General features: G+C 40.3%; 1 protein-coding gene across 1 annotated transcript in view; it reads right to left on the bottom strand.

The window, feature by feature from the left end:
* Window positions 1-6,047: 6,047 nt before the first annotated feature.
* The window catches only part of map1sa (microtubule-associated protein 1Sa), a 29,532-nt gene continuing 20,666 nt past the window's right edge, over window positions 6,048-14,913 (bottom strand). The window contains exons 4-7 of the mRNA XM_046857520.1: window positions 13,500-13,640; window positions 10,242-13,347; window positions 9,163-9,377; window positions 6,048-8,151 (exon numbers count right to left, since the gene is read on the bottom strand). Of these exons, the coding sequence (XP_046713476.1) occupies window positions 7,996-8,151; window positions 9,163-9,377; window positions 10,242-13,347; window positions 13,500-13,640 (3,618 nt within the window). The 3' untranslated portion in view covers window positions 6,048-7,995. The remainder of the gene's footprint in view (window positions 8,152-9,162; window positions 9,378-10,241; window positions 13,348-13,499; window positions 13,641-14,913) is intronic.

Below are 14,913 nucleotides of genomic sequence, written 5' to 3'. Positions count from 1 at the left end.
AGTCATTTTTTCTCTCTGATACTAGTCAGTTGTGAGTATCTGTGAGCTTACAATATGTTTGCATGAGAAAGCAGGTATCACTTTCGTGACAAACCTGCCCTCCATGTGAGGAACCAAGCTACGAGAAATGTAGAGGGGGACCCCCATACACCCTGCATACAGTCTGTTCAGACTCCATCCTTTGGCAGGCAGATCAAAACCAGGAGTATCAGTCTCCAAAATAGTTTTTCCTGGCAGCCACAATGATTCTTAACACCATCCCATAGCTCCAATCTATATTGGACTAACTCGTGCTGTATTATACACATGTGCTGTAATGTATGTAGTATTGGGTATCAGCATTATGTGATAAGCCTGCCCTCTAGTGGTGACTCATGTAGTGCTGTATTAGTAGTTGTATACTATTTCTGAATATAATTTCTGAATATATATAGCTGAGATACGTCGATAGTCAGAACATTGTCAATTTGAAGCTGGACTGGCAGATGCATTAAGAGACAGGCTTGTGTGTGGAATGCACAATGAAAGCACACAAAAAAGACTGTTGACAGAAAAAGACTTGACACTCAATTGTGCACTGAACATAGCAATATCCATAAAGACTGCAGCAAAAGATGCATCAAAAAACAATGGAATGTGCAACAAATAAACTCTCAGGGAAATTGGAAAGAAAACAGAAATCACTGCGGATAAATGTCTCATGATGCGAATGACTGCTGGTTTAAAGAGTGCAGGAAATGCCATAAAAAGGGGCACATCGAACGTGTATGCAAAATGGACAAACAGAGGATACAAAAAGACAGAACACACAAGGTGAAACGTAAATCCGCCACTGTATATCAAGTAACTGAAAATGGAGACAGACCGAAGAGTTATTTGGCTTACACTGGAGTTGTCATGAGTCAAATTCAAAATGGAGTTAGACAATAGATCGGCCTTATCGGTCATCTCAGCAGCTGATTACCAGCGACTGTTCTCAAAAATATCACTGCAAAGCACATCAGTGATATTAAAGACCTATACTGGTGAAAAAGTGTCTCTAATAGGGAAATTACCAGTAATTGTGAAGTACAAAGGAAATCAGCAGCAATTGTACTTGTATGTGTTGGAAAACAGAGGGCCTGAATTGTTCGCTATAAAAAAACTAGTCACAAACAAGCAAGTCACAAACAAAGAGACACAAAATACCCTAGTGCAAATCATAGAAAATGCAGAACCTGTGTTTTGGAAAGGAATAGGAACACTTATATATAACACTTATAATAAGCGAATCTGGAGTTGGAAGAAGACACTTCTCCAAAATTCTTTTAAGCTCGCCCAGTCTAGTACGCAATTCCTCCCATGGTGGAGGCAGAGCTGGATAATTTGAAAAAATGGAAATTCTGACAAAGGTTGAATGGAGTGAATGGGCAACACCCATAGTTCCAGTGATCAAAAAGGGAAAGCAGGAGATGTGTGTATTTGCAGGGATTTTAAAGTGACCATTAATCCAGCGCTTCATGCAGTACAGTATCCCCTGCCACGCATTGAAGACATTTTTGCATCCTTGTCCGGTGGAGAACACTTCTCAAAAATTGACCTGGCTCAAGCTTACCTCCAAATGGAGATGAATGAGAAATCCAAGAAATTCTTGACCATCAACACACATAAAGGGCTCTATCAGTACAACCGTCTTGTTTTTTTAATTGCCTCTGCCCCTGCTTTGTGGCAGAGAACGATGGACCAGGTGTTGCAGGGTATCCCAGGAATGCAGTGTTACCTGGACGATATCATTGTAATGAGGAAGGATGATACAGATTACCTCCGAAACTTGCAACAGGTGCTGATGAGATTGTGTGGACTAAAAACAACAAAGTCTTTAAGTCTTGGATTTCTTACTGTGGTCAAAGATGGTCTACACAAGTCACAAGACAAAATTGAAGCTGTGCTAAATGCACCACACCCACGAAACGTGTCTTAGCTCCAGTCATATCTCGGACTTGTGAACTATTACCACAAACTTCTTCAAACCTCTCCACTGTTCTACATCCTTTGAATCAAGGACACAGTGGAAATGGTCAGACGGCTGTAAAAAGCTTTCCAAAAGACCAAAAGGCTCATAACTTCTGATATAGTGCTGACACACTTCAATCCATCTAAGTCAATCAGACTGTCATGCGATGCATCACCATATGGAATTGGCGCAGTGCTGTCACACAAGTTTTCAGATGGCACTAAAAAAGATCACATCTAGATCACTAACAACAGCGGAACGTAACTATGCACAAATAGACTGTGAAGCACTTAGTCTCGTGTGGGGTGTAAAAAAATTCCACTATTATCTGTATTGTCAACGGTTTACCCTGATCACAGATCATCAGCCCTTGGTCTCGATCTTCAACGCTCGGAAGGGTGTCCCAGCGATGGCCTCAGCACGGCTGCAGCGTTGGTCACTCTTCTTGCGTGCTCACCAATATGATATCGAGTACAAAGGCACCAAACTACACGGTAACACGGATGGCTTGTTGCGTCTTCCACTGAAGTTGACAGAAGAGTCAAAGGCGATGAATCCAGCTGACGTGTTTTAAACCCTCCGTTTCCTGTGACAAATGCCACTATTCAGAGAGAAACCCGAAATGACCCGACGTTGTCTAAGGTTTATGATATTACAGTACGTGGGTGGCCGACACAAGGGAACTCACTGTATCCGGCATTCACAGCAAGGAAAGAACAGCTTTCTGCGTGTCAAGGAACTCTAATGTGTGGCTTACCAAATTGGCAGTAAGATGTTGGACACACTGCATGAAGGACATTTGGGCAGTGTAAAAATGAAAAACCTTGCTCGCAGTTACATGTGGTGGCCGGGAATCAGCAAGCAGATTGAGGATCTGGCAAAGGCTTGTCCAGGATGTCATAGGACCCAGAACTCTCCACCATTAGTTCCTTTGCATCCCTGGGAACGGCCGTCAACACCGTTGCAAAGAGTGCATGTCGACTTTGCTGGGCCATTCAAGGACTCCATGTTCTTGATCGCCGTGGACGCGCATTCTTAGTGGCCTGAAGTTGTTCTAATAAAGACGACCACATCCGAAAAGACTGTTTCTGTGCTAAGAGCAATATTCTCCAGAAACGGGCTGCCAGAACAGATATGCACGGATAATGGACGACAGTTCATCTCAGACAAGTTTCAGAAATTCATGAAGCTGAACGGAGTCAAGCACATTACTTCCGCACCATACCATCCTGCCACTAATGGCTAATGGCTTGGCAGAAAGGTTTGTACAAACCTTCAAGAAAGCAATAAATGCAATGGACAATGACACCATCTCGCTCCAAAACAAAATAGACAACTTCCTTTTCATGTACAGAAATGCAACCCACTCCACGACTGGTCAAACACCAGCGATGATGTTCTTGAAGAGGAATTTAAGATCTCGCTTGGATCTCATCAAACCTGATGTTCGATGAGATGTGGAAAACAAACATGAACGATAGACAAGCAAGAAACTTCCAAGTAGGACAAGCAGTCTTAGCATGTGACTACAGACTGGAAAAATGACAGCCAGGTACCATCGCCACTAGAACTGGTCCCTTGATGTACACAGTAGAGGTTGGTGACAACACATGGAGATGTCATGCAGATCAGCTGGTGGATCGTCAGGCAAAATCCTTACTGTTATCTGTTCCTGATTCATCTGACGATGTCCCTGATTTAAATAGCAAGGTCAATGATGCTGTTGAGACTGTCCCTCTTACCTCGGATACCATGAACGATTCTGAACCGCACAATGATAAACCAGATGTGACGATTCTAGTTACACCTGAACCGCACCGGGGTTCGCAAAGACGTTACCCTGTGAGATGTAGGAAACCTCCCCAGAGGTTTGATTTGTAGTGTGTTGTACATTTACATTTACATTTGTGGCATTTAGCAGATGCCCTTATCCAGAGCGACGTACAAAAGTGCTTTGAGTCTCTAGCAATGAATAAATCTACACTGGTACACAAGATTACAAACTTAATATAAATATAACTCTTTAATTCTACAAAGCAAACTTGGAAAGTGCTAATTTAAGTGTTTCAGGAAGAGGTAGGTCTTTAACCGTCGCTTTTAGTACATTGAATATTCAATGGTGTTCAAAGCTAATAGTGCCTAGAAGGCTACACAAATAATACCTTAATCACTTATTATTGTATATTTTTAACAACACTATAGAGTTCTGTCCACTTTATTAGTTCAGTCAGCTTTAAAACTAATCAACAAACACTTTCTAAATGATTGAAAGTTTGTTCAAGCAGGGAAACAGTATAACACCGGTGGTATCTAGGACCAGGTGGCTGTGAAACACTGTTCGAACCGAACATTACTTACAAAGTTATGGGCACGAGTTTAATATAAAGATGTGGACTCAAAAAGGAGAAGGGCACAAAACGCTCACCGCTACATCTAGTTTTGTCCAGCAGAGGGAGCCAATACTTCAAACCACAATTTGTGCTGAAGTCAACTAAGTAACTGAATGCTTTTTGAAGTCCAACATCAGTAAAGTGTGTCTGGATTAAAGCTGTTCATGCAACAGCTGGATCTCTGTTCTTTATCCAACTAAACTATTTACAACAGTCAGTGATGTGAATATGAAAATAAACCCTCTTTGAATTCTGTAGTTTTACATATCAGGACATTAAATTTTTATATATATTTTTTTACTTTAATTAGTTTATTTGATTATACTAAATTAAGTCATTTAGTTCATTTCGTTTCTTTGATCAGAAATAAAATAAAATGTGATATTTTCAATTAGCAGCTCCCCCAACACATCTACATACACATACAAGTAAAAAAAGTAAAGGAATCACACTTTGAGACACTGGAGGAGAGAAGATCTTGGAGGTTGGGCACCAATAATCCTCTCAGCAGTCCTGACTGTCCGCTGTAGCCTCCTGATGTCTCATTTGGACAATCTCTGCTTGGCCTTTTTAGCAATAGAGTCAATATTATTTTATAGTATACTGTATTACACTTCAGGTCCAGAGAGATTGTGGCACCCAGAAACTTGTTAAGGTGCTGTTTATAATGGTGAGTGTGTGTGTGTGGGGGGGGTTTCTCTAGAAATCCAAAATTTTCTCCACTGTTTTGAGCATGTTGAGCTCGAGGTCGTTGTGATTGCACCAGACAGCCAGCTCTTTAACCTCCTGTCTGTAGGGAGACTCGTCTCCATCCTGGATGAGGACAATGACTGCAGTGTCATCCGCACACTTCTGGAGCTTGACACAGGTTTTTTTTTTTTTTTTTAAAGGGGCAGTCATTTTTGTGTACAGAGAGCAGAGCAGTGCAGAGAGAACGCCTCTCTGGAGAGCACCAGTGCTAATAGTAAGAGACCTGGATTTAAGTTTGCCCAGCCTCATTGTCTGCTGCTTGTCTGTCAAGAAGATGGTGATCCACTGATAGATTGGGGTAGGCACAGAGATCTGGGTCAGGAATGATGGTCCCTGATCTATCAAGATGTTGCTGAATATAATGCAGTCCCATGCTGATCATCTGCAGACCTGTTTGCTCTGTAGGCAAACTGAAGATGATCCAGCAAAGGTCCAGTGATGTCATTCAGGTAGGACAGGACCAGTCTTTCCAACGACTTTACGATCACAGAATATATTCATCAAGACCAGTGATTTGGGGGTTTTTGGGGACTGAGTTGTTAGTGGAGCGTTTGAAGCAACAGGGAACTACACACAGCTCCAGTAATCTTTCGAAGATCTGAGTGAAGATGAGGACAAGTTTACCAACACAGACTTTTAGACAGGCAGGTGAAACACACCGTCTGGGACTTTCATGAACGACCCATCAGTAGTTCAGTGAGATTATCAGGCATTTCTTTATGCACAGCTCTCTTATGTTCCTGACACATCATTATAAATTACATACGCACATACACACACATATAAACACACACACACATATATATATATACACACACACACACACACACACACACACACACACACACATATATATATATATATATATATATATATATATACACATAAGAAAGAAGAGCACAAACAAGATAAAATAGTGCAGACTGTTTTAATGCAAATGGATTTTCACTCACACATAACCCGGGTTTGCAAGTATGCAAATCATGTATCTGAAGCATATGATTTGTTTAGCCAACTTGGATATGATAGTGTTTAAGGCTTGTGGAAGGAACAAACGCTGGAAAAAAAAAAAGTACACAAATGAAAATGCTCAACAAAACCACATCCACACTTCTCCAGTAACCATCACTTAATCAGAGAGACATACAGTGTTCTTTTACAACATGCTCCATTTCCTCAATGCGGGAACAGAAAAATCCTCCACTGATTAAAGGAATGAGTTCAATTCCCAAAATGAGTTTTGGATCAACTGCAAAATTGTAGTATTGTATTTTTTTAAGGCAATTTATTCCTAGTTAATTGCTTTTTTCTGAATTATGGATAAAATCTACCCTAAATTGTAACAATTAGCCCCCTGATAAACCCTAGTGTGAAAGAACATTGACTGTATAATGACATTTTGAGTTTTGGTTTTAACTTCTTCCGTTTTCTATTTCCACGGCAACCTGCTGATTGTGGTGCACTGGGCCATGCGTTCAGGTCTCCTCGACATCTGTACATTCTGTTCAAACAGATCAGCTTGGAAAGGTTCAATGATCATACTAATACCATCATCCATGCCATGGCACTCACCATCTCACAGATCTTTGCAGTTCAATCAAACTTACAGCATGTCTCGAGCAGAAGATAAAGTGGTGTTGATCTGGTGCATTTTATTTATGAAGAAAAAAAAACATTTTGATCCAGGAACCAGATACATTGGGTTAGTGTCTCATTTACCAATCAAAACACGCCAAATGTTTCTAAATCGTAAAATTAAGAATATACATGATTGTGTAAAAAAACAACAACAACAACAACAACAACAACAACAACTGAACAAACCAACAAACAAAAAACCTATTGACACACGGTGTACCGTTACTAGATCAAATGTAGCCCTGGACTACACTAATGCTGCGTTCGACTTAACTTAAAATTAGAAGTCTGTCCTCAGAAGCATTTGAGTCACTAAAGGAATAAATGCGTAATTTTGTTTTATATGTATTTTGTAAACAACAATCTAGCCAGCTACATCAATAAATCTAGCTATAAGAAATGTTTTATTTGTATAAGCATTGACGTAGAGTTGAGGAGACCAAACCCAAATTTTCAAGTTGAAAATCCAAGTTTTGGGGGGGTGGGTTCTTTGGTTTTTCCGGTTTTGTTTTTTGTTTTTGTTTTTTTTAAGCTTCATTCGAACGCAGAGTAAATCCAACGGCTGCAGTAAACAATTAGTTAGAAAACACTTGTGCTTGTGAGTGGTGCAGGATCACCATCAACTGCAAGCGTGAAAATGAAACAAATACTGACATCAAACTGTTCGGACATGCAGTCGTGATCTCGGCTGTACAGAAGGAAAACCAGGGATGTGCTTGATTATATACGAACAACCAAAGCGACACTTTTGCGATTTAGAGACAATAAAAAGAACCCTGTGGGACCAGGACGATGACCGTCGAACAACTTTTCTGTCCATCACAAAGTCCTCTGTGTTTTGTGTTTCCCTGTTTGTGCTAAAAATCCAAACTGTGCAACCAAGCAACAGACAACAACAGACTGTAGGAATGGGATAAAAGAAACTCGATCTTATCAGGATCTATAAAGTCTATACAGCTTGGGAACTGGTAAAACCAATATTTTACCAATACAAAAGGAAAAAATTTGTTCACACAATTATAATATTCTATTACTTCCTGTAAATCTTCATTAATGGAGATTCACAGTATTTTTTTTTAGCTAACGCTTAAAGCTTTTCCTTAAAGGTTAACACGTATCTGAGCTGTTACACAAACGCTCCCAAGCTCTGAGCCAAAATTTCTCTCTTGGCCTAAGTGCTCGAATCACTCAAACAGGAGTTATTTCTTTTTTCCCACTTTCCATTCAAAATTCCACTTTGCAAGCAGGGAACGTTTCATCCTGCATGGCCACGGTACTGTTGCTTCCCAACACTGTTATCGCTAGCTCTTTTTGCCTTTCGTGCGTCTCTTGGTACCAGTCGTGCATTGTTAGCGAATCAAAAGTGGGGATCAGTGTGACCTGAAAAAGAGAAGCATCAATAAGACTCAATAAATTGGACGAAGCAAAACATAACATTTAGCTCAATATCAATCATGTTGCAGTTTTTCCTCAGTTGCTTTGGAGCGTTTCTCGATTCATCCTTTGCCAACCAGTAAGTGCATTTCTCAAAACAATTTGTACAAACAGAACCACACATTAGAGTTCTTGCAAAAGTCTGTACTACTTAAAATCCTTAGGTGATCTCTCAAAAGTAATATTTGTGTCAATGAGCAAATCGTTGACATGAGAATGACGAGTCAGTGGTCCTCCGGAACTCGCGGGTGTTACGTTCCCAGAATTCCCAGAATTTCAGATGCACCCCTTTTTCTTTAGTTTTTTCCTTTTTTTTCCAGATACATCATTTGTCACTCTAATATAATAATGTGTTTTAACATTTTTTATGAAATTTGTTAGTAAAAACACAGTTTAAATTGTTATTCCTAACGTTCCTGAACATTCGGTCCCGCTACGAATTCCCGTTAATTTTAAAATAATAACTTGCTGTTAGTTAGGTTTCAAATGAGAACCCGTGAATTATTGGGGGTTGGCTGTATTTGATTACATATTTGATTTATACCGATTGATTTTATTGATATATCGAAACCGGACGGGATTCACACTTTTACTGTACTGTTCGTTTGTTCCTAGTTGTTCATCCATTTTCAGGAACTGTAATATTTTATTTCACCAAACTGAAGGTTCACGAGATTCACCTTTGAGCTTTTTCAGAGTTGATTATTGGTTGATTATTTGTTGATCTGAGGGGGGGACCACTGCCGTAAATGTACACTGAGAAAAACTGTAAGTCTAAATAAATTGTTTTAGTTACCCAAAGATGGTTGACAGTTTTTGTTTCTCATAATACCAACCGCAACCATGCTAATAAATGCAGGCTGGCATTAACCAACAAAAACTGCAAATGGGCTCCATAAAAGGTTTATAACTAAATCTACAGAAACATGCCAAAGACAAGTTAAATCATAAACCAACCTGTATGTTGGGCCAGGCTGCTTTGCCTTCTAACAGAGATTCAAGGATGGGCCTCATGACCGAGTCCTTGTATGATTCTTCCCCACTTATTACATAGCAGGACGAGCGAACGCGGCGGAAAAAATCCACACCGACTGTAGAAGCTGCATAGCCAGAGGGTAGGTATGCAAGGTCCAGATAAACTGATGCAGAAATTGACTTGTTACCCATTGGTCCTGCAAAGAAAGGAGTTATGCGATTATGTTTTGAGTTTATTAGGTCTTTAATAAACTCAACAAAAATTTAAAATAAATCAATTCCATAATTAGTTTTCTTCTTTTTCCAGCACAACCTGGTCCTAAGTATGGTATGTGCTTTTTGAGCATCGCATTCAACGTCTAGTCCCAATTTGCTCTTGCAATTATAAACTATTATTATTCCAGGAAGATGTTCCACTAGATTTTGGAGGGTGCTTGTGGACATGTGTTCATCAGCCAAAAGCATTTTAGTAATGTCAGGTACTGATGTGGGTGAGGTGAGGAGGTTTGGGGTGCAGTCAGAGTTCCAATTGATCCTAAAGGTGTTCAGTAGGGTTGAGATCAGAGCTCTATAGCAGGCCACTCAAGATCTTCCTCTCCAAACCATGTAAACCAGATCTATATGGAGCTTAGATTGTGCACAGGGACATTGCAATGCTGGAACAAAGTTCAAGTGATCGCAAAATTTTATTATAGCGCATCCAAAGACGTCTTGTACAATTGTGTAAATCCAGCTTTGTGGTTAAAATCTGGAGAAGAACTACAGGAAAGGTCAGGTGTCCCAATATTTTTGTCCATACAGTGTAGTTGAACTGTATGTTTGTTTTATATTGTGCTGCATATAAATGTGTATTGTTTGTGTTTATCTATGTTATTAGGTTTTAGGTGTGTTATTAGGTTTTGAAAATGTTCTGTTTCTGGCTATGGTTTTAGGAGCTGTTCTTGAATGGTTTAAGTCGGATGTGAAGTATTCCACGTATATGTTTGGGGGTGCTGAACATCTCCGTGTATGAACTTTCAGCTAAACCTATTTATAGTAAATTAAAATGGTATACTACACACCTGATTGTGGTTTTGCACTTCCGGACACTGGTCTTGTGTTACCAATGGTACTCCGTGAAGCAGACTTTGTATCCAAGCTTGACGAATACCTAATTGTACCACTTGATGTTGCCTGAGAACCAGCCTTCGTCTTGCTACTTTGCGCTGCATTATTTGCTGCTGCCAGCTTTTGTGTGCCAGAAGTTGCAGGTTTTTTGGCCTTTGCAGCTACATTCTTGGAGGACTTGCCTTGGGGATCAGCTTCGGGGTCAACCATGCAGGCGCCAGGTTGAGGTGGGAGGGGAGGCAAGTCCTTCATTGGTGCTGGAGGGGGATCTGGAGAGGAATGTGATGGATCTATGTGAAATGAGTGACTGCTGGGATGATCATGTGGAAGAATGGGTGGGAAAAGGTCAGCAGACTCCTCATCAGAATCCAAGTCATCACTAATTGAAGGACATTCTCCGGTAGCTGGCGGGACATCGGAGTCTGAGACAGTAGGAAAGGAGTCACTGACAGAGGTCAGTGTTGTCACTTGGCCTTGTGAAGAGTTACAGATGCTGTTATTGTTGCACTGCAAAAGTGATTTTGCTGACTTTTCAGACTGGTCACTCTCAGGTGAGAAGTTCGGAGGACCTGGGCTAGGTAACCCCGTTTGGTTGTCTGGAGATTTGTGATGCTCGAATTCACAAGGTGACACCAAACAAAGGTCAACATCATGAGGTGGGATATCGGGGAAAAGAGACTGTGGGCCAGAGAGAGGTTTCTCTGAACCATTACAGTTTCGGTCATCATTATGTAATGTCCTTAAAGGTAATGACATAGATGCTTTTGAATCGTGTCCACTGGTGTATATGCAGTCTTCTGATTGTCCAACAGGAGGTAATACTTGCTCGAAAGAAACTGATAAAGAATTATCCACCTCAGTTGAGTGTGGAGAACCTTCCTCAGCAGGTAGGGATGTGATTGTGGATGAGACATCTGGGATGTTGTCCTTAAAAGAAGTGGAGTTGGCAACTGGGAGACTCTTTGAACTAACTGCCTCATGAATATCTTCAGGACCAGTGTCTTGATCATTATATTTAGGTGACTGGCAAAATGGTACCCATGCTGCACTGTTTGCTGGAGAGACCGTTTCAAGAACTCCGTCAATTAACCCGTGCTCCATTGGTGTGAGATCAAAATTGACACTCTTCTCATTTTTTGGAATCTTTGCAAGTGGTGAAGGAGAGCCCAGAGCAGAATGTGAGGCAGATAATGTCTCTGTACATCGAAATTTCTCTGGAGTGTCTGAAAAGTCTGTTCCACTTTGGGCTCCGTTTAACTGATGTTCATCTTTCTTAGTTTGCTCGGTGCCTTCTGCGGCAGAACCCAAACAATTCCCTTCCTCATCCAATACTCGATGTTCCAATTTCAACTTCTCAACGTCTGCACTTATAACCTCAGACAAGTTTTGGTCAGAGTTTGTTTTCCGAATGTGCGCTTCGTTATTCTCTGGTTTCGGCTTCATTCCTTTTGGTAAACTGTCCTTTTTACTGATTGCCGAATCTTTCTTGCTGGCTGGCTTCCTCATCTCGATAGATGCGCTTCCAGAGGCTTTTTTGGCGTCCTTGACAGCTGGCTTAGTTGTCATTTTCTTCTCCTCTGGTTTAGCCTCCTTCTTAATCTCCTTCTTTATTTCAGGTTTAACATCTTTTTTAGTTTTGGGTCCCAAGTCTTTTTTTATTAACTCCTTCTTTTTGTCAAGATTTTCATCTTTCTTGGGAGGATTTGTCGAAAGGCTGGTTGAGGGCCGTTCCTCTTTCTTCTTCACTTCTTTTTTCTCCTCTTTAACAGGCTCCTTTTTAACCAATGGCTTAAAGAGTCTTTGTTTCGCATCGTCTTTTGGCTTCGCTTTTTCCTCGACTTCTTTACTCTCTTTTACTCCGGTTTCCGTTATAGATTTGGGTTTCACTTTAGTGTCTTGTTTCTTCACGTCAACTCTGCTCACTTTGTCTTTGACGAGTAAGGCACTCACGGGTCTCGAATCTTTGGTGAGAGACTTAAGGCTTTCTTTGCTCTCTGTACGCTTTGGTTGCTTGTCAGATTTCAATAAGTCGAGATCATGTAAACTCACCACTGGGTGCTTAAGAAAGTCTAGATGTTTCAACTTCTCCAACCCTTCAAATATTTTCGCCTGTGGTGTGCAACCAGGGAAAAGAACACGAACAATTTTTTCTTGAGGGTTAGCAGGATGCCATACCAACAGTGCACATATAGAAACCAGGCAGGGTAAAGGAATTTCTGAACCCTTTACACCAGATACACAGCTGGGCCATTTTTGCATAAAAGTTTCTAGTTCTTTACTACCTTTGACTGGATTAAGAACATACAGTTCCAAACGGCCGACACCCATCTTCTGAAAAAGGATCAGCGGGTCAATATTTGGACTGTTAGGACGACTGAGGGATTCTGGAGAAATTGATAAACGTTCTAGATACTGTAGTGTAAGTGAAACCTGATCACAGCCGCGCAAGACCTTCGGATCACCTTGAAGTGTCTTAAGTCTTTCAGGGGCATTAAGGAACGCAACCCCGATTTCTGGAGATATTAAGTTCCTCTGCCAGTCTTCATTGCTCTGGGAACCAGCTGAATCCTCTTCTTCCTGCTCTACCGTTTTTCTCCGAAGGAAGCTGTTCATACCTGGCAAGTTATCCGCACCAATGTGTGTCAGAAGTATTGAGTCCACCCTGTCCAAATGTCTCACCAGTTTCCAGAAACATGAGCGTGAATTTGACCCACCATTGACCAAGACATTAAAACCGTTCACAGCAAAGAAGGCGGAGTCTCCTCTACCACCAGGAAACACATAGCAGCAGGGACGGGACAGTTTTAGAAAGCCGACCGTGCTAGGAGGCTCAAGGAGCTCGAAAGCTAACCGAGGTTCGAGAGACTCAGAAAGGTACTCTGTAAACTCCTGCAGGCCTTCCATTTCAGGCAGCACTGATGGTGGGTTGGTCTTGATTTCAATAAAGTCTTGCAAATTGTGCTTCTCCAACATGGAGCTTTTCCATGAACCAGATAAGGGGCAACTCAGTGTAAGGCTTGCTTTGTGTGTAGGGTCAGCCGAGCTCAACATCTCACCAATCTGCATTAGAATAAAAAAAGATTTAAGATTTCATGAAGCAATTTTCACACCATAACCAGAGAGGTATTACTATATATATATATATATATATATATATATATATATATATATATATATATATATATATATATATTACTATACCAGTTCCTCACCTCCTCATGAGCAAATATCTGGATAAAGTCATTAAGGGAAAAGCAACCCGTTTGTAACACAAGGTCGCCAGAATCTTCCACACACTGTCCGGCCAGAATCAGCAGCTTGTGACGAGACACGTCAGTAATAAGCCGACGGACCTGGGAAATACAAAACGAAACCAGAAAACATAAATTAACAGTTCACCAGATGATATGTTACAGCACAAAATATTCAATTATGAATATTTGACTATTTTGTTGCGACCGGGGAAAACCCCCAAATCAAATTATGACTTTTCCACTGTGTAAAGCATTGAAAACAGAATTTCCTGAATGGACACGTTTGTGCAATGCCTTCATTTTAACCACAAGATTGAATATTTATTCTACAAGCTCTCTGTTTTGATAATGATGTAACTGTGCAGGACATTCTGACACTACAGCACATCCAACAATCTGAGCAAAATTAACCTGCATTTTCCACCGTGTATGTTAAAAAGTCTCATTGCAAAACGTGATCTGCAATTAGATGCCAAGGCGAAGATATTTTTATTTACTAAACCTTTTTTTTAATTTATTTTGTGTATGTTACAAACCACTTGTATGGCGCTGAGCATTTACTAATGAATAAATTATCAAATTTTGCACATTTCCATGAATGTAACTTTACAAAAAACAATCCTCACACTTCTGCATTCAGAACCAATATTGAAATATTGCCCAAAGCGATACTGTCCATTTTTTTTGCCACAATTCATAATAAAGTGATCCAAATTAGATTTTTTTAGTAAACTAGATTAGATTAGTTTATAACAAAATTGGGGCAAATAGGGGACCCCCCACAACAGTGTAATTAAGATACGAAGTGTCAACGTATGTTAATTACCAAATACTCAATTTTTGTTCAAGCCTGATTTATTTTTCTATTTTTTTCCTGTCAGAAATTAGACAGAGCAACATCTGATTATTTTTCTCAGACCTCCACAAAATCATTACTGAAGGAATAAAAATGGAAAAATTATGTTTATTCTTCAACAGAATGCATCAAGGAGATCATCAAATGTATAGATTTTATGTAAAGTAGACTGTGGGACTTTTAATATACTTTGTTGCTCATCAGACTCTATGAACATGATCCCCGTGTCACACTGTATGATCTCAGTTATAATAATGACAGACTGTAGGACAGTCAAAAACTGAAGCACCCAATTAAAAGATTAAAATCTGTGACACATTCAGAACCATGTTCTCTCACTAATGGTAGTTCGCAGCAAACAAAAACAATCCGTGGTGTTCATTTTGTTCATGACAATCCTTCATCAAAAAACACTCCTGTTCCCTCCATAACCAACTTAGTTTCTCTTCTTAATGTACTGTCCACTTGACTCGTTTTGACATTTTCCCTGAGGTGGTTTGAAGTTGTTGCGCCAAT

The sequence above is a fragment of the Silurus meridionalis genome, chromosome 9, assembly GCF_014805685.1.
Source record: "Silurus meridionalis isolate SWU-2019-XX chromosome 9, ASM1480568v1, whole genome shotgun sequence".
Lineage (NCBI taxonomy): Eukaryota > Metazoa > Chordata > Actinopteri > Siluriformes > Siluridae > Silurus > Silurus meridionalis.
The sequence above is the reverse complement of the archived record's forward strand: the minus strand, read 5'-3'. Positions and strand labels throughout refer to the sequence as shown.